The sequence below is a fragment of the Rhinolophus sinicus genome, linkage group LG12, assembly GCF_036562045.2.
Source record: "Rhinolophus sinicus isolate RSC01 linkage group LG12, ASM3656204v1, whole genome shotgun sequence".
NCBI lineage: Eukaryota > Metazoa > Chordata > Mammalia > Chiroptera > Rhinolophidae > Rhinolophus > Rhinolophus sinicus.
Window position 1 is genome coordinate 60,509,960 of NC_133761.1, and position 20,233 is coordinate 60,530,192.

The following is a 20,233-nucleotide window of genomic DNA, read 5'->3' on the forward strand; positions in this document are numbered from 1 at the left end:
CTTCCCACCTGAAATAAACAAAATATGGACAAAGTATATTAAACAATGGTTTGCAAGACCCTGGACAGCAGGTGGTGTGGTCCAGGTCCAAAAGCATCAGAAAGCAAATTAACCAGGTCCTGTAGTTGCCCTTTGTTACCACCCTGAGAGAATTTCCAGGCTGGGGACCAGGGAGGGAGAAACCAGGTGAAACCCAGAGGGTTCCCTGGATTGAAGAGATGAGCTGAGACTTTGGTGAGAACAAAACAACCAGAGTTTGCAGAGAGAGCAGCACAGAAGGATAATTCCAGAGATCCACAGGGCATCCCCTATTGTGTTTTCCCAAAAATAAGACCTAACCAGAAAAGAAACCCTAGCATGATTTTTCAGGATGACATCCCCTCAACATAAGCCCTAATGTGTCATTTGGAACAAACATTAATATAAGACTGGGTCTTATTTTCGGGGAAACACGGTGTAAGTGTTCACCTGACTGTCGATCATTGCATGTGTGTGAGGATGGGAAAGTAGCAACCTGAAAGCATGAAGGATCATGGTGCTTAGCTCTCATGCAAGGTTGAGAAGAGTACCTGTTTCCAGTACTTTCCAAGACAGTGTCAAGGTTCCAATCCCAGCAAGAGGGGATGGATGCCAGACTGTAAGCATTTCAAGCCTTTGCTTGCATCATATTTGCTGGCATCCTGTTGGCCAAAGAAAACCAGTAAATGAGCCTAAGGTTAGTGCAGAAATGGTCTGCCAAAATGCATGGGGACACACACGTGTTGTATCTGACTTTTCGGAAGTGCATTTTTAAAGGGAGAGCATACCTTTCTCTCTTTGTACTTCTTGGTGGACAGAAAGTGGTCTTAGACTGTGAGTAGATTTATATTCTCTCACATAAAATCAAGAGAATCTACCGCTGAGTTGTACAGAAATAAAGCTGCGTTTTCAGGTGAATTTTGAGAAACCAATGAAAATGAACTCATTTTATAAAACTGTAAAGCCTTTTGTCTCTTACTTTTAATTCACATTTTAGGGTGTACGTAATATAGAGAAAGTATAATTTATATGTGTTACACAAACATTTAGGTTAATGCAATGGTAGTCAAATAGTATTATCTTATTTGCAACAGAGTTTTTCATACAGAGAGATCTGATTTGGTTGAAAAGAAGCACCTTAATTAGACTGTGGTGTTGTAGAAATCGAGGCAGTAATGGATGCTTTTGAGATGTTCTGTGTGAAAAGTGAGAGGTGGGTGTAAAGAGGGAAAGGAAACACCCATTAGGGAGGGGTGAGGAGTAGGGAGACACGAAGATGGCTCATTAGGGTGCAGAAACCCATGAAAATCTCCAGTTGTAGGAAAGCTAAAAAGGTACATCGGTGGCAAAGCACGGCTCTCACTATTCTTTCACCCAAAACGTTAGTAAAGTTTAATTTTTATTCATTTTTTTTTTTTTAACAAGAATTCCTTTCCTTGAAATGGTGGCATTGGCCAAGGCTCACCTATAGGTCAAGCTCCCAGGTGGCAAAAATATTCCTAAATGGAAGAAGCAGGAATGAGGACCAGGGTGACCAAGAGAATATCCACACACACAGAATTCTTACAAACCTAAGGAGCCAGCCCTTTTGTCTTTCAACAGGAATGGAATTAGGATTGCAGGCAGTGTTCTCTAGCACTCCAGAGGCATGGGCGTCCCAGGTGCTATATGCATTATATTTAAATAAGAATGCAACAAAAATATAGGAAAGATCAAGTTTGGCACAGAATACACTTCTTTTTCTTTTTGCCTTTTTTCATTCTTTCTTGCTCTTGACCTCTGAAAGAGTGCTCAGTAGACATGGGGCGTGCATGAAGTTATTCTTTGCCAGACATGTAATGTATGTCCAATTCCCGAAAGGGCTTGCCAACGGTTTAGGGAACAAAACTAATTAATACCTGTAAAGCCGCAGCAGAAAATAAGGGCTTAATTATAGGGTGGTGGACGTGATGTGATGTGCTTTTCGTGGCTGTACATACCACATACCCACCAATAAGTGCCACCTCTTTCTACAGACCAGATCAGGTCTGCGTTGAGTGACATTCTGCTTCCCGAGGGGCTGGGTGAAAGTGGGGGTGGGGAGGGCAGCCTGGTGCAAGGAGGCAGTTTGGGGTCCTTGGCTATCTTTCCAGACTTACATGCATCTTTGATACTGAGGTTCATTATCATCTACAATGATGTCTGATGCATGTATCAACCTTTATTTGTCAGAGTTTTAGACATTTTCATATCAATTGTTTCATCCTCAAAGAATGACCCTAGTGAGTCCTTATTTCTCAGATGAGGTAAAATGAGACACTGATAGATTTGTAAAAATGATTTAGTTCAAAAGCCCTTCAGTACATCTTCGTAACTGAATCCCAACATCATATGGTTTTTTTGGACCATCCCTGAGATTGAAGGTAAATCAAACCATATCTTTTCACATGTACTTTCCTGCCTGCAAGTGAGGAGAGGTGGATTCAGTCCAAGCAAAAGGAAGTTGGGGAGAATGCCAGTGACTTTACAGGAGATTTCATATCTGTACCCCATCTTTTGTGAAAGTCCTGAGCTATCGAATTTCTCATATTTACGCGACAGTTTATATGTGTATGTTCCCTACGGAAAAGCTTTAGCTCTTAATTATCCTCTTAAGCCAACGTAGTATGATCTATGTATACAGTAGAATGAGCATTAAATGTTTTATGTATTTTCATTCTCAAATAACAGCTTGAAGAAGAAAAATATGCCTTTTTTCAGCTATTTTGCTTGACAGTACTCTAAAACATGTAACTTTTCCCCCATTTTTTAACTGCAGCATAAATCAGCTAAGTATGCTTAATGTGATTACGTCAGGCTGCAAAAGAACTAGAGATATGCTGACATATTCCTCAAAGCAGGATTGTGTAAAAACAAAACAAAACAAAACAAAACAAAACAAAAAAACATGTTATTGGGGTCAGTATCGGTGGGCATAAATAGATGTTATTGATGAATACTTTGATGTTAAACATTATTAAAACCTTGATGGGATGATATTATTATAGAGTCTTCCTGAAGCACCTGGTACGTATAAGATAAGTTTGGATGAAAAGAGACAGTAAACGAGAGGAACGAAACAGAGAGGTCAAGTTGTAAAGACTAAATTAACTGCTGTCTGTTCTGTTTTCAGTCTCCCCATGACTATATTTTGATTTTTTTTTTTAAATATGGCGCTTAATGCTTAATTCCACATTACCCTTTTAGTCATATACTACTGACTTTGGGGTTTATTTTCATTCTGTTCTATATATTCACCTTGCTGAAGCCTCCTATGTTTTTGTGTCAGGAGGAAAAATACCTTATTACTTTTTTGTCTGTTTAACATTTAAAGTTTTTTTTTTTCCTTCCCTCCCTCCCTGTCTTGTACCTAATGAGCAAATTATCTAAAAATAGATGTGTTCATCTTTCTACAAAATGTTGTATGTTCTCTAGATTGGAGGCCAGTGTAATTGTAAGAGACGTGTTTCTGGCAGACGGTGCAATCAGTGCCAGAATGGATTCTACAATCTCCAAGAGCTGGAGTCTGATGGCTGTAGGCCTTGCAACTGCAATACCTCTGGGACAGTGGATGGAGATATTACCTGTCACCCAAATTCAGGCCAGTGCAAGTGCAAAGCAAACGTTATTGGTATGTGTAATGCAAAAGTTTACAGTCACATCTCTATTACCATTTGGAAAAAAATTCTCAGTTTGATTTCTTAACTGAAGAGTAAAGCAGATTTCCTTGCTCAAGGCAGGCTGGAAAAGGAAAACAATTTCGAAGAAATTAACTGTCTAAAAATGATTAAATTAATAATCCCATCAAACTTCAGCTTGAAGCTTGGTTTAATCAACCCTTTAGAAGTTTCTGTAGTCTGTAGCTGCATTCGTTCACATGGTCCCATACTAATAAGTCATAGAAAAATATAATTTGCTTACTGCATAGATGTTTCTTTTAGAAAATTAGCACTTTTTCAAAATGTTTTATACTTAATGAGTTCTAAGCAAATCATTTCCATGCTAGTTTTCTTAATAGACCAAAATAAATGGATTTTTTTCAAAATATTCTGTGCTACAGGGTCCTTTGTGATAAATCTCTCCATTTTTTTCTATTATATTTCTTTGAACTGTTCCTATGAAATGCAAAATAAGTCAACATAATTCCACAGATCATGTATATTGCTAGGGTTAGTTATAAAGGGCCACCTAATTTTAATTTTGTAATTCAGTGCCAAGCTGATTATAATAAACAGCCAGCTTCAGTGTTATTTATCATTTTTTTATACACGACGTGCTTTTTTGTTTGTTACTCCCACAGGTATTTTTCAGAAATTAGATTTGATTATAGCAATTTATTACATCCAACATTTTTGAGGGGAACCACAGCCACATAAGGACAAAATTTATCAAGTGCCCAAAATGCACTATGTACATAATGCACTTTGAAATTTTGATATATGAGAATATTATGAGAGGAAAGTTTCCTGATGAAGTGAGTCTTGTATTGTAACTGAACATGTCTTGGTTCATATAGGAAGTTTAAAAAAGACCTTTGCCTTTCTATTGTCATTCAAGACACCGAGTCTTCCGTGGTTTTCTAACATTGACCTGAACCTTATAATAAAAGCAAGCTTGGCAGACACGTACCTGCACACACACCACACAGAAATGTGTACATAAAAATACACAAACATGTCATTCTGAAAAGCATTTTTGTTTCTGCGATATAACACCAAAACAAATGATGTTACCTTTTCTATATGTTGATGTATGTACATCACTTTATTAATTCAGCCAATCTTTTTAATTTAATAAAACATGATATGGGTATTACACAGGAGTTCTCTGGTTTAAAGAAAGATTACATCCAAAATCTATAAAAAAAAAACAAAAACACTTGCATTTCAAACACACAAAAACTACAGAAAACACACATGACCAACTTATACGGAGAAGCACATTTTTTGTGTAAGTGTTGTCTGGCTGCTGAATGAATTTAATCTATAAGGCATCCTTTGTTTTTTAATATGAGATATATTTTAAATTCAAAATGTGAAAACAATTTAAAGAAATGCCTTTAAATACAATGAAATAGTTACTTCTCTAGGTCAGTGGAATCTCTCTTATGATGATTAGATTTCACAGCCTAAGGAAGAAAAAAAAAACCTCAAACTTTCCTATTGACTTTGAATTTGTTATAACCTCCCTGCCACTTACCTGTTTTACTGGTTGATCCAGATAGTTTTCTGCAGGACAACATATATTTATTTGAAGATAAAAATCACCACTTTGATACTATTATTTCTGAAGTTATTTCCGCACATTCTGTATTTTTAATACAAATATAAGCTTGGTATGTATACATATTTCTTTTTGAAATGGGATTGGCAAGTGACCTGATTCACTTTTACCTTGTCAGGAACAAGGCAAAAAAGCCCAGAAAACACAAGTGTATGTTGTATCTGCTTCAGAAAGCAAACTGTTAGCGTTAACAAAACTGTTAAATCTTACTAATGATTCTATCACCAGTAAAATACATTAGCACCAATAATTTTATTAAAGTAGGTCATTCATCTAGAATAAAAAGGGAGAAGAATGTGAATTAAATGCCAAGTGTGCTAACTCGCCTGTACTTGTTAACACAGAATGTGATGCCCTGTGGGCCTTCCTGAGTATCGTTAGGGATAGATTACCTGTCAGGAATATGTATGGCGTATTCAAATAAGCACTGCGCATATTTTTAAAACTGATATGATATGAATCCATGTAGACCAATTTTAATAGTTCAAAATGAGTCATAATTCTTGTTAACAATACAGTTATTTTTAAAATTTGCAGCAATAGTGGTCCTTTTTTATTTTCCTTATTGAAATTAAATGATATGCCTTAGGTGAGTCATCCATCACTGTTAAAGAACTTGCCTTGCATTGGAGTTCTGGAATTTTTATTCATATATATACATATATATTATGCATTTTCTTCCCGTTTAGGAAATGCTTTTCTCCAAATGAGTTCCTGAGTGTGTTTTTGACTGTTATTTTAGGACTAATTTTTTTTTAATGCTGTTAAAGCTTGAAGTAAATGTTGCAATTGCTTCATCCCCACATAATCAGTTATTTAAATTCGTGGGCCATGTGAAGGGTATCTAAAGAAAGTGTTTTGCATGTCAACATTTACTATTCAAAAAAAAAAATTTTTTTTTTATTCCTTTGCCTTGTAATATTCTTTTTGAACCTAATCTAAGTTGTCAGAGATTTAAGTTGAGGTGTTAAAACATTTTCCTCTGTTTGTGAAATGTATATACTCCTTCAAAGAGAAGCTATCTAAACAGCAGAATTTATTTAATGTTTAAAGAAGTGTGTTCTGAAGCTGACACTATGACAGGCAGTGTGATTACTTTACGAGCCGAGGAGAGCATAATTTATATTAATTGAAAATGATAAAATATAGGAGCATATAAAAGCACTGAAATTAAAAATTGCGCTGGATGCTTTCTTTCCATTAATTATTGAAGTGTGTGATATTCAGAAGTGAGTTTATATACAGTTATCCCCCAAATAATTATCAGTTTAACATTTTATTAAACATTTTTTAGGGGATTCTGATTTTTAGGAAAATAACTAATGTGGTAATATGCAGTTCTTCTAGCTTTGGAAACGTACTTTACTCTCTACTATACTTTTAAATGAACATACTTTGCTAATGTAAAATGACTAAACATAGTTTTAATATAGTTATTGCTTTTAAAATAATAGTTTTAATACTTGTTAAAGAGAAGATCTTTTAGTATGTGTAATGGAAGCCACATTTGCATTTTTCTTTGCATTAAGTAATGAATGAATAAAATTTAATAAAGCATGTCACAAAAATAAATGAATGCCAAATTAAGTATGTCCATCCTATTTTGAGTATACGATTAGCCCTCTGTGGAATTACTTGTGAGAAAACACTCAACATTTTGTCTGTGCTAAATGGCGGCAGTAGCACTATTTGTGTTTCAGCTGCCTGAAAGCATGCACAGAATCGTTTTCACATTTTCAACTTTTTTAAACTAATTCTCTCTTTAGGGCTTCGATGTGATCATTGCAATGTTGGATTTAAATTCTTCCAAAGTTTTAATGATGATGGATGTGAGCCCTGTCGGTGTAACCTCCACGGCTCGGTGAACACACTCTGCAATCCTCTTTCTGGGCAGTGTGAGTGCAAAAACGACGTCCAAGGACTTCAGTGTGACACCTGCAGAGAACACTTCTACGGGTTGGACATTACTGGTTGCAAGGCCTGTGACTGTGACACAGCTGGGTCCCTCCCTGGGACTGTCTGTGACGCCAGGACAGGGCAGTGCCACTGTAAACCAAATGTTGGAGGCAGAGAGTGCAGTGAATGTTTGGATGGATATGTGAACCAACAGCAAAATAATTCTTTCCTCTGCCTGCCCTGTAACTGCGATAAGGCTGGGACAGTCAATGGCTCTCTGCTGTGTAACAAATCGACAGGACAATGTCCTTGCAAATTAGGAGTCACAGGTCTTCACTGTAATCAATGTGAGCCTCACAGGTACAATTTAACCATTGGCGATTCCCAAGGCTGCCAGATGTGTGACTGTGACTCCTTGGGGACATTACCCGGAACCGTCTGTGATGCAGTCAGTGGCCAGTGTCTGTGTTTGCCTAATCGTCAAGGGAGACGATGCAATCAGTGTCAACCAGGTAAGAGAGAAATGTGTCACCTCCTCAGTGTACACGGACTTTGCTTTTTGGTATCCCATATTGGGTGAGTCTTCTTTGTTACTCAGTTGAGACTTCTAAAATATTTACCGCATTTCCCCGAAAATAAGACCTAGCCAGACCATCTGCTCTAATGCATCTTTTGGAGCAAAAATTAATATAAGACCCGGTCTTATTTCAGTATAAGACCGGGTCTTATACAATATAATATAATTAATATAAGACCCGGTCTTATTTTAGTATAAGACCGGGTCTTATACAATATAATATAAGACCGGGTCTTATATTAATTTTTGCTCCAAAAGATGCATTAGAGCAGATGGTCTGGCTAGGCCTTTTTTTCAGGGAAACACGGTATCTCCAACATCAGTGTTTATTTCGGTATGCAACATATGTGTAACCTGGTTCTTCAAGGTTATGTGACATATTTGAGTTGCTATATTTGAGGTGACCCTTTAGATGGGCGCCAGCCAATCAGACATTTTATAATTGAGACTTACGTTTCATTTCTCAACTTGAACTAAATCCTCTGTTAACAACTGAAAAAAAAATCTGACCAAGATCAGGAAGAATACATTTTATTTTCCAGAGAAAGGAAAACTTAAGTTAATTATCTATACAATGCCAAATACTCAATGATGAACTGATTTTCTGACTGAAAGTGACCAAATGTTTTTAATAAATGGGCTATATGTTCTGGCATCATACAGAAAGATCTAGAATTATTTTTAAATGCCATCAATTTTATAGGCTTGTGTTTAGTCCCACTGTACCCATCTTTCCATCTGTTTCCCAACGGGAAGAAAGATGGACCTTGTCTATGGCTTTGCCCTTGGTTCTTTGTGATTTTAACTAAAATAATATACTTTTCTTTATAATAAAATCATCATGGTGTTGTGATAAGTGTAAATATTTATCAGTTGTCTCACAGCTATACTAATTGTTCTGTCTGCCACAGTCAGCTCTGATTTATCTGCACCTGTGAAAATGACCATGGTAGAAATTCCAAAGGGTGGAATTTGCCTGCCTTGGATGAGTAGGACTAAAGTCCTATTTTACGTGACAAGGAATCCAACTTAGAATTCAGCCATACCTTTCCATTGACATTGGTCAGTGTGACAAGTAAATCCAAAAAGGCAGGAAGGAATGGATGAGTAGTTAATTCATTTTGAGATAAAAATATCAGAAATCAATTCGAACTAGCTTAAGGGGGCTATGTTGTCTGGATGTCTGAGAAAACCTGATGGGGACCAAAGCAGTCAGGACACAGGAACTAGCAAACTCCTGTTGGTATATGTTGGTGCATTTCTTCTTGCCCTTCCTCCCTCCCACTCGCTCTCTGCAAAGGGGCACTTTCTGCTTTATTTTCCCTCTTAAAACTCCTGATTATTTATCAGTGTCTTCAATTAAACCGACCACTTATGGAGTGCATGCAATGTACACGGAATTATATTAGTGTTGCGTGAGTGCAAGTTGAATAAGGTAATCCTTCCTGTCAAGATATTAACACTCTAAGAAGGGAAATAAGACAACTGCACAAGTAGATAAAACACAAAAATACTTTGAATATGATTATTTTAATTAATAGTGACGATCCCTGTTCTATATCCTTCTTAAAAGAGAGGACAATTTGCCATAAATCTTTGCAGAGGAGTTTTGTGACATCTGTGCTTAGGCAAAGAGCCACTGTACCCAATACATTCCAAAAAGAAAGGGACCAGAAGGCGATAGAGATCATGAGTGGGGAGAAAAAGATTGACTGTGATTTACCAGTATTTAAATTTTTCCGTTTAATTTGTATTTTTACCAAAATTTACATGCAGATTGTTTGAAAAATCAGGTAAACTGTAAAGACACACAATGTCCATTCTTCTCCCAGAAATCTCCCTACCAAGAACAACCATGTACAGCTCCCTTAGATACTTATTCTAGCTTTTAAGTCTATATTTCTACATATATTCTTCTACCTTGACCTTTAAAATTTAGACTCTACCCTCCTGTTACAGAGGTGGGGATTTAGCTCTGTATAGCTACTCCTCAATAATCCCTTTATTTGGTTAAATCACCATTCAGAGATTATTTTATTATGACTGTTTAGTTCACAGCTATGCCTATGGTATGCTTTGATTATATTTCTTTTCTTGAATAATTGCCTTTGCTTAGTTTCTAGGGATCTCTTAAATATTTCTAGGAATCAAAACTTTTCAAAACTTTTCAATCTATTTTTTTCCCTCTGTCAGTCCACAGGAGGTCAGAATTTCTGATTTGAGCTGATTGTTCTCTAATCCCGTTGCAAAGCTCTAGCTGAAGTTTACCTTTGCAGCTGTACTGAAAATTTCCTTCACATCTCCTGTGTTGTGTTCCTTGTTCAGGAATCCTATGTGGTCTTTTCCCTTGGTTTGTTTGTACATTTGTTTGGTAAAACACACACTCCACTAGCTTGTGAAACAGAGTACAGAGATGGAAGTAATCTTTCTTTTTAGAATTTTGAATGTCGGGAATTACTGTTATTCCACACTTATAGCTATTAAGATTTCAAATTTTATGAGTATTATAGAATCATTTTCCCTCAAACATTATTTCGCCATTATCTCCTAACAGTGCTAATCAGATTCTTGTTTCCTTTTTTTTTTCCTTTTCTATATTGTCAAAACTTCTACCATTTCTGTATATCTCATTTCAGAAAATGTCATGATGATGTGTTTTTTGTTAAAAAAATTTTCCTGGGCACTCAATGGGTCCTTTTGTCTGTAGATTATTGTTCTTACATTCTGCCAAAATCTTTCAAACACCTTCAGAGCAAATGTAGACTAGTGTTGGACCCAACCTCTGGACGCCTTACCTAGCCAAATTGGTACATCATAGCCATCACAGGCAGCCTTTCACGCAATCCTTACATTCACTCCAGCCCTTCGCCCCTGCACCTGTGGAGTCCAGACCCTTCCAGGTGTAACTTCTAAGAAGACGAGTCATTGTCTTCTCAGAATTCGAGAGGGAAACCTTCTGGTTGGGGAAGGGTTTAACTACACCTCACATTTGACTTCAGAAGGTTAGGATGATAATGCTAGAGACTTTGATTCCAAACATTTCTTTCAGAGTTCTGCAACTCATGTCAATTAGCTTATTGTTGGCCTCTCCCTGCAAGTGATGAGTTTTCACTGGTAGACAGACTTCTGTTGTTGGCTGCCATTTCCTCTTCTGTTCTTCTGTTTTTTTTCTTCTTTTTGGATTTCAGAAGGGAACAATTGTTCAATCAACTATACTTAACTGAACGTGTTATCGTAATATTTCCTGGGTTGTAATCTTTTTTTTATTGAACAGGACTTTAGTGGGGAGTCAGTGTGTACTTCCAGGACTTTTTTTTTTCCAAGTCAAGTTGTTGTCCTTTCAATCTTAGTTGTGGAGGGCGCAGCTCAGCTCCAGGTCCAGTTGCCGTTGCTAGTTGCAGGGGGCACAGCCCACCATCCCTTGCAGGAGTCGAACCGGCAACCTTGTGGTTGAGAGGACGCCCTCCAACCAACTGAGCCATCCGGGAGCTCAGCGGCAGCTCAGCTCAAGGTGCCGTGTTCAATCTTAGTTGCAGGGCGCGCTGCCCACCATCCCTTGCGGGACTTGAGGAATTGAGCCAGCAACCTTGTGGTTGAGAGCCCACTGGCCCATGTGGGAATCGAACTGGCAGCCTTCAGAGTTAGGAGCATGGAGCTCCAACCGCCTGAGCCACCGGGCCGGCCTGGTTGTAATATTTTTAAGCATAATCCTTTCAGTTATCTTTTGATTTCTCTCTTTTTCCCACAACCTTTGTCTCTTCTGTCAAAATGGATTTTACTGGTTTTGCTTTCAGCGATAGCCAGAGTTTGTCCACTTTTCACCACCCTCACTTATCTATCCATCCTGGTCCCAGCCCTTTTATTCTTTCCCCTGGACTGCTCGCAGGCCTCCTCAACTCCCTATTTCTCCTTGTCGCCTTTTTCAATCACTTCTCAACATGCAGCCAAAGTGGCACTTTGTCAGATCCTATCCCTCCAGCATCTGTCGGGTTTCCGTCATTGTGGTTAAGAAACAAAAGTGATGGGCTCTAACGGCCCCCATGGCCGGTACCGTCCATGGGCTCTCTGACCTCATCTCCCTGCGTCTTCAGGTCCTTTGTTGTTCTCCAGCCTACAAGTCAAATTGCTTTTTCTAGATTGTTCAGAGTGATGTCCCAGGCACATAGAGCAGTGTGTCCATAGTGGGGACTCCGTACATATTTCCTGAATTAAGTGAATAATTACATTACACACACACACACACACACACGCACACACGCACGCACAGACACGCACACACACGCACCTTAATGGCATTCTCCTCTTTTTAGGCACGGGCACAGTGCCAGCCAGTGAGCGCTCCATAACTACACACACACAGGGAGGATGTGGTAGTTTACCCTGCAGAGGAGGGAAGAGAATAATGCATTTTTCTTGACAAAACAAGATATTCTGTACATACCTCTGTAGCATATAGAAAGGTCACTGTGTGCAATGTGGCAATGTGTGTGTGGACTTTTCTTTTTTTCGGTCCTTCATTATTCTAGCTTCAGAAATTACATTGAATTTTGTTTTCTGGTTTCATTGTCTTCTGTGCAATTCACATTGAAAACAAGAGAAACCTCTTCCACTGAAGTATCTTTATCATAAGCAGATATTTCACGGTCGCCAGCTCTGCAGTATGCATGTCAGAACGCACCGCCGCAGTCGGAAGCTTTCACTCTACTTCTTTAAACTCTCCTTTAAACACATTGGGGAGACCAGCTCGAGCACTGCTGGGGGAACGCCAGGCCGAGGTGTGTGACAGTGGGGCGGGAGGTGGGGGAGGCACTGAGCAGCCTGAGGACTCTGCCTGCCCTTTTGTGACTGTACATATTACTGGCCTACAGGAGGGTGCTGCTCGGACATTCTCGTCTCACTGTCTTCAAAAGCATTCTTAAGGAAGGTGCATATAATGAAGCCTCATGTATTATTAACCTAACCTTACTTGAATGTACAAGGAATAGTCTTAATTCAACTAAAATTTATAGGCAATTTGTTAAAGCAGCAGTGCACATTAGAAGGTACATTAGAGCCACGCTGGTTTAATATGCCATTCAATAACTCGAACAGAGGTTAAAAATGCTGCTTAACCTCCATTAAGTATTTTTAAAAAGCTTTAATTTAAAATTATTTGGAGTGTGTGTACATATATGAATGTACACACACCCACACTAATAAATACCGCACAGTAAACCTGATTCCCCGTGCTTCTTTTGTTCAGTGGATGACCTCGTAACATTCAGTAGCAAGCACTTAATCAGAGGCCCGGCCGAGAAAAGCAGGGAAGGATGTCAAGGCATCTCGAGCCAGTGACCCGCCCTTGTCCTTGAGAACTAGAGGCAGAGAGGGTTTATGAGGACTGCAGCGTTGGGATAAAATAAAGGCTAATTTATAATGAAAACAGCTTCATATGACATGTTTTGTGCTAATAGGACCATCGCTCATGCTTTCCTCTGGTATTTACTTTTGGTTTTGTTTTATAAGTCATACACACTATTGGAAAGTAAAACAGAGTATCTTGTTTCATTAGGAGGCATATCAGATTTGTTAAATAACGGGCTCACGCACCAAAATTGCATGCGAGACCCTACCGATGGGATTGGAAGTAGATGGCTGATATTCCATTAAAAATCAGTGCATCAAAGTTGGGATCCAATTATGCCACATGTCCCAGTGTTTGAAAAAGCTTTACAGAGCAATGTGTTTTTTCTCAGAGCGACCTGGGTCTCAGCATAAGCGCCTCTTCCTTGATAAATGATCAGAAAAGAATCTTTGCCATAGGCAATATGGACCATAATCTTAAGAACATCAAGGGGCAAAAAAAAAGACATTGACAAGTCATTATTTAAGCTTTAATTTAGGAAAGCCCCACTTTCACAGAAAACTGCCTAATAAAATTTGCAGTGATGCTAATAAATAATATTTACTGAGTGTCTGTTGTTTGCCAGACCCTGGAATGGGGTTGTATCCATCCGACTCAATAGGTACGGTATTTATATCACGAAAGGACCAGTATTATTCCCATTTTATAGTACAGAAAATGGGTTCTAATTAAGCAGAAGGGCCATTTACAAATCCAGGTACATCTGACCCCAGAATCTGCACTCTGGAAGTGCGAAACTTTTTTCTGACTAACTCAATATATGTGATAAACATTCACTCAATGAGAATTTCAAGGTGGGTTAAAATTGAAACACTTATAAGCGTTTGTAACCTGTCCCCACCCTCAAACTCATCTCAATCCATAATTCTGGTTACAGCTTCAGGGCCTGGGTAGCTCATTTGCTGTCTGGAATCCAAGCTATGAAATGAAAATTAACAGAGTCCTGGGAGGGGCTTCAGTGATCAAATAATGACGAGCTGAAACGAGAGGTGTAGAAATAGGGTGATCTGCATGGACTAAGTCGGAGACATGTTTGAAATGGTCGCAGTCACATAGCATACGGTAGATGACTTTTGAGACAGAAAAATAGGAAGAAAGAATAAAAAATACTTCTTTGGATTATGGAAACATATGTATGTGTTTTCTATGTGTATTCATATCCATCTATAATCTACAAGATATAATCAGAGCTGCCATTATTTTTATTTATTGTTGGTATTCGATTTGATTCTTAAAGAATATGCTTGTGGAGGCCTTTCCTGGATATTCACTTAAGAAAGTAAGCTTTTTTTCTAAAACTGAAAAGTCCAACAGAATCTTTTTCCTTATGGGAGCCCATCATTATAGCTTTTGCTCTAAGAACAGGAGGCATGCTTTGGGGGTGATGGTTTGTTTCTGAAGCCCTGTTCCCTATGGTGATATGGCAAGGATTACATTTACAATTTATTGTGCCTGATTCATATACATTTCCTGCGAGGCCGGGCCACTCTCACTCTCATGACTTACAGATTTATGTTTACCATTTTCTTTTTCAGTGTTAAGAAGATCATCTCATATTTTAAGGGGTAAGAGATATCTGTCTATTCATCTACCCATCCATCCACTCAGCCATCTATCCATTTCATTCATATGTCCATTTTTTTCTCCCCGTAAACATCTATTGAATAAATTACTGAGTACCAGGGGCTTTGCAGGTGTAAGATATATAATGATAAATATATTAAGGCATGTGGGTTAGTAGGGGAAACTGACTTGTATGTAAATATAACACAGTGTGATAAGTGCGTTATTAGAAATGGGCAATATAAAGGACTAGTAAAGGGAACAGACTGATTAATTCTCGAAAGGTGGGGGACGTGGGGATGCAGTTGAGAAAGTGATTTCTGAGCTGAGTTTTAAAACTAAATGGGAGTTGGTAAAGTACTCAAGGAGAGTATAACAGTCCAGAAGAAGAAATCGAAGCAGAGAATTTAAAGTATATCTGAACTGATGCATAAAGAGTTTAATTTTTTTAAAAATAAGAGATATTATACCTTGGGATGGCTCGTATTAATATTTATGCCTTTGTTGACTGTCAATAATAAAGTAATAATAATAAATAATAATAATAAAAAACGTCAAAAACAAAGTTGACTTTGTCTGACAGGTCAACTCTGTCAATAATAATTTTACCATTATTTTTATGTAACAATGCCAAATGGAGGAAAGTTGTTATTCTTTCCTCTACTTGAAAATTAACATCCTCTACTACACTTCATTCTGAAAATACTGATTTGCTAAAAAAAACACACAAAAGAAAACCATTGCTAACATAGCCTTTTGTTACTTGCTATAGGTGAGCCAGAAATTCCTCCCTAGACTCTTCTCTTCGTCGAATGTCCATTCTCTGGTTTAAGCTGAGAGTCGTTTCTTCGAAATGGCTTCTAATTAGTGCTTACCCTCAGCTCTGCCCTCCTTTTCTGAGTAAGGCCTAGAGGTGAAACTTGTTTTCTTTCTCCCATTTCGAGACCTTGGTAGAACCTAGCTGTTCATGGTCCTCGGGGGGGACATTGCTGGGAAATGGGCTCTCCTTTTATGCCCAAGACGGGAACTGTGTGTGCAAATGGCCACTACAGGAGATAATACAGCTGCCTCGCTAATCACTCTGAACTCTGAGGATTCTGTAAACCTTCTCCCAGATATAGCAACCCTGTTTTATGATACGGTTGACATTGTTTTCCACATGAGACTTGTCTTGCTTGGGACCAGGGCTTAGCCGAAATAAAATTGGGCAAAACAGTAAACTGGCAGTGGGCTGATTTGTGTCATATTTGTGTGAACTCTCATAATGGGAGGTAATAGCATTGTCGTAATGGCGGTGATTCAGTATGTAGCACAAAATCGTTCATGGACAGAAATCTCCAAAAGATCAGTTAAAAATGATCCAGACTCGAAGATGCAGGCCATGAAGTGGAGCAAATGGAAGGAAATCAGAAATGTCTTGAGCTAAAGAAAAGAAATTAAGGTCAGGTATCTGTAAGCTGCACTTAGGAGTTGAAGCTTAAGGAGGAGGGAAGGGAAAACGTTGTTTTCTGTAGTTGGAAGCCATAAAAGGAAAGGTAATGGTCTAGAATTAGGGACATTCAGGTACGGCAAGAGGTAATCATTGAACAGGAAGGTACCTGAGTCATCCTAATTAGAACTGCTTAAAAATAGGACACCTGAAATACTAGTGGGATTAACCCTTATAAGCATGCTCCTGAGAGGAGGCGGGAAATTAACCTCGAGACAAAATTCCAGTGTAATCTTTTCCTTGAAGCTCTCTACCTGTAGGTTGCAGCCTCCCGAGGTGTTTTAATACCTTTTATTTTGTTCTTCTCTGCTTGTATCTCTGATTTTTCTATGGCTTTTTTTTATTCTCTAAAAATTGGGCAGCCCACTCTTCTGCACCAAAACGTACCCCCCCTTGTCTTTACAGATTTAACTCATAAATCAGCTCTTGTAAAAATCATCCATAATTGTTCTAGAATTCTCTGTGGCTCAAAGCTATTGCAAGAAGTCCAAATTAATTCTGCTTCTAAGTATCTGTGCTAATGGGAAATGTATCCAAATTGGAGAGCTGTTAGTACATTCGTGGTACTATCACCATGGATTTAAGGACCTAGGTACCTTCACAGGAAGAAAAAAATACAGACAGTCACAGACACAGTGGTCTTGAATCCAAAATAGAAGTCTTCTCAAGTTGTGGCTTTGATCACATGATGAATCGGGTACAGGAATATGCGTTAGTTGACATGGCCATTCGCTAATTCTGGAAACACATACAAGGCATGTGCTGTCAGTAGATGCAGAGAAGCAAGTGACATAATCTAGTTGTAAATGACAGTAAAAATGACTATATTAGAGAGTTCTTTCCAATTGAATGGCGCAGATTTTAAGCTGCTTCCTTTGCTTCTCATGGAGCACAATCTTTTCTATTTTTACTATCCCTGCAGCTTTCTAAGAGAGAATATGTAGGGCCTAGGAGAAGAAAAACTAATTGTTGATGGCTAAAAAGAATGACTTCTTTCCAACTAAAGCCTCACATAGGTTTTATAGTGTTCCCATTACTTTTTCTTTTTCCCTATGGAATAGATAATAAGGCATGGCTTCGCTTTGCGCTCATGTTCTTTACCTCTCTTTCAATACCACTGAGATTTTATACCCTTAAATTAGGGATAGTGACAGTTGTCCGTTTCATTTTCATTTGCCAGAACTATATTCACTGGACTCCTTCTACAGTCCCTGTCCCCCATCGTCTCAATAAAACTCCTTGTGACATTATGCATGCACGTGTGTGTATGTATGTGCATGTTCATATATGTGTGCATATGCATATAATACACAGACATACATGTCACACAACACCAAGAGCCATTTCTCCCTCGTTTGCCTGCTCCATCTTTCAAGTGTCCAATGGCTTTTTAATTTTATAACTGTTGACTTCCAGCTTCTGAGTCCAAGACATTTCATGTTACTTAAATAGTTTTGAATCATGTTTTTATTTCTTTCCTTTTGCTATAAGAAAAAAGAAGGGGGGGTTTATAATTAATCTAAAATTTGTGGGTTTTTAAATGTTGTACTTGTGGGGAATGCCTGTTTAAGAACTTGGTACATTTTTGTGAATTCCTTAAATGTGTATGGATTACCTACTTTGTGACAAGCACTGCACTGGATCCTAGGGAGACAGTGAAGCATGCATCAGATGAGGTTCCACCTTCATGGAGGTTACAATCTGGTGGAAATGAGATTCATTTATAATTGTCATGAGCACTCTGAAGGGAATTGAACAGAATGTTGTGAAACTGGAAGAGGCCTAGGGTAGGTTACTTGAGGAAATTGCAAAACCTGAGGTGTGTAGTGATGAGCTCAATGGAAAAGGTGAGTCAAAATCATTTCAGCAGTCAAAACTGCCCATGAAAACACTTTGAAGGATCAAGAAAAGAAAGATTTTGACTAGAACAAGCTGAGTGGTGATGAGCAGTAAACTGTAGAGAGATAGGTAGGACCTGAATAGAGGATGAAAGGCCGTGTTGGGGATTGGGATATCGTTTCCTAAATGGAATAGAAAGTCGCCAAATAATTTTAAATGGGATGGGATGTTCCAACTACGTTCTGAACAAGATTGCTCCAGCTCTGCTCTGAAGAGTAGATAGAAGGCGGACAGAGGGAATACTGTTCGATGTGACAGCCTCTGTAGTTGAGGTGCCTGGGTTCAAATGTGGGTTCTGCTATTTATTAACTCTATCATTTTAGGGAAGTTTCTCAACCTTCCTAACCTTCATTTTTCTATAATACTCTATATAACGACATAATAATAATATGTGAATTATGAGCATTGCTAGGAGAACTAAATGAAAATGAATGTAAGGATCCCACTTCTGGCACAGGTTAACTGTGAAAAACTTGGTGGTGGTTTCACCTGGGAAGGTGGCAGTGAGGATGGAGAAGAGCAGGTTTAACATTCTTAGGAGGCCATTGGTAACTAGCTAGATGTAGGCGCGGAGGGAAGTGACAGACTCGAGAGTTGCCACTTTTAGCAAACTACAGGACTCTCCGTTAAATTTGAATTTCAGATAATGATTTTTTAATATAAGCAAATATCAGATGGGACATACTTATACCCAAAGAATTTTGTTGATCAGAAATTCACATTTACCTGGGCATCCTGTGTTTTTTCTGGCCACCCTAGTAAAGTTGTCTCAGGGTCCTCGCTTGAGCATCTGAACAGATGGCGATGCCCTTTGCTGAAAGGGAGATGATTAGAGGAGGACCAGTTTTTAGTGGGAAGACCACGCAGGATGTTTGAAATACATCACCTTTCAGGTTCCTGGGAAACACCAGGTACAATGCAAATCATTTACCCAGCCTTCCTTTGGTTATGATTGACACAATGCTTAAGAACAGTGATGACCCCATTTGTATGGGATTTAGTTTCCTGCCATAATCGAGTGTCTTCTTTTTTGATGTAATGAAAATGCCATCGTTGTAAGGAAAGACTGGATAGAAAAAATATATAAAAATGTTTAATTTCTTTCTTCCAGGTTTTTATATTTCTCCAGGCAATGCCCCCGGCTGCCTGCCGTGCTCATGCCATCCAACAGGGGCCGTTAACCGCTCCTGTAACAACCTGACTGGTCAGTGCATTTGCCAAGATGCTTCCGTGTCTGGGCAACGTTGTGACCACTGTAAGGACCTTTACTTTGGATTTGATCATCAGACTGGAAGGTAAATGTTCGTAAGAATTAATGATGAAATATTTGTATTGAATTATATTTGTAATGACTTTTGCTTTTAAAAATAACAATGACTTTTATTGCAGTATCTTTGTAAACAGCAGTATTTTGTGTCCTCCTTAGTTTGCTGATATGGTTCTGACTCTTTGATGTCTGCATTTATTTAATATATGGTAATCTTTGACTATTTCCTAGAATTGTACAGGTTGTTTGTTATACATTGGTAGATGTGCCCAGTATTTGGGCTTGGAGATATTTAACTAGATGAAACCCTTTTCCCTCAAAAAAAAAACCAAAAAAACTTACAGTGTGGATGTGGAAAAAGACAGGTAAAGAAATATACAAAGAAGAAACATACACACACACACACACACACACACACACACACAATGTAAGGGCTGGGACAGGTAGCATGCATGTATATACTTTGTTTTATGTGACCCCTGAATTTATTGCTTATTTATTTATTAATTTACTGCAGCCGTTTATGTTGTCCTTGCCGTTCTAATTCAGGTTTCAAGACTGGCAGATAAGAAACATATCTTACCATGTAGTTGTATGATCTTTTTTCCCCAGTGTGTAAAGTACATTCTGAAAGTAAATTAACCATTTTGCAAAGTTGCACTGTCTTTCATGTTCTACTCATTTCCCGTTTTTCTGTCGACGTTCACTTTTATGAATTTGTGTGCACTGCTGTATTTTTGAAGATGAGATTGGATGGCAAATCCATGTTTTTTTGTTTTGTTTTGTTTTGTTTTCTGGTCGTATTATAAATTTGTCTAG

At 38.3% G+C, this 20,233-nt stretch overlaps 1 protein-coding gene across 1 annotated transcript in view; it reads left to right on the forward strand.

The window, feature by feature from the left end:
* The window catches only part of USH2A (usherin), a 582,349-nt gene that overhangs the window by 106,156 nt on the left and 455,960 nt on the right, over positions 1 to 20,233 (forward strand). Inside the window, exons 11-13 of the mRNA XM_074316330.1 lie at positions 3,472 to 3,667; positions 7,086 to 7,727; positions 19,259 to 19,442. Coding sequence (XP_074172431.1) covers positions 3,472 to 3,667; positions 7,086 to 7,727; positions 19,259 to 19,442 — 1,022 coding nt within the window. The remainder of the gene's footprint in view (positions 1 to 3,471; positions 3,668 to 7,085; positions 7,728 to 19,258; positions 19,443 to 20,233) is intronic.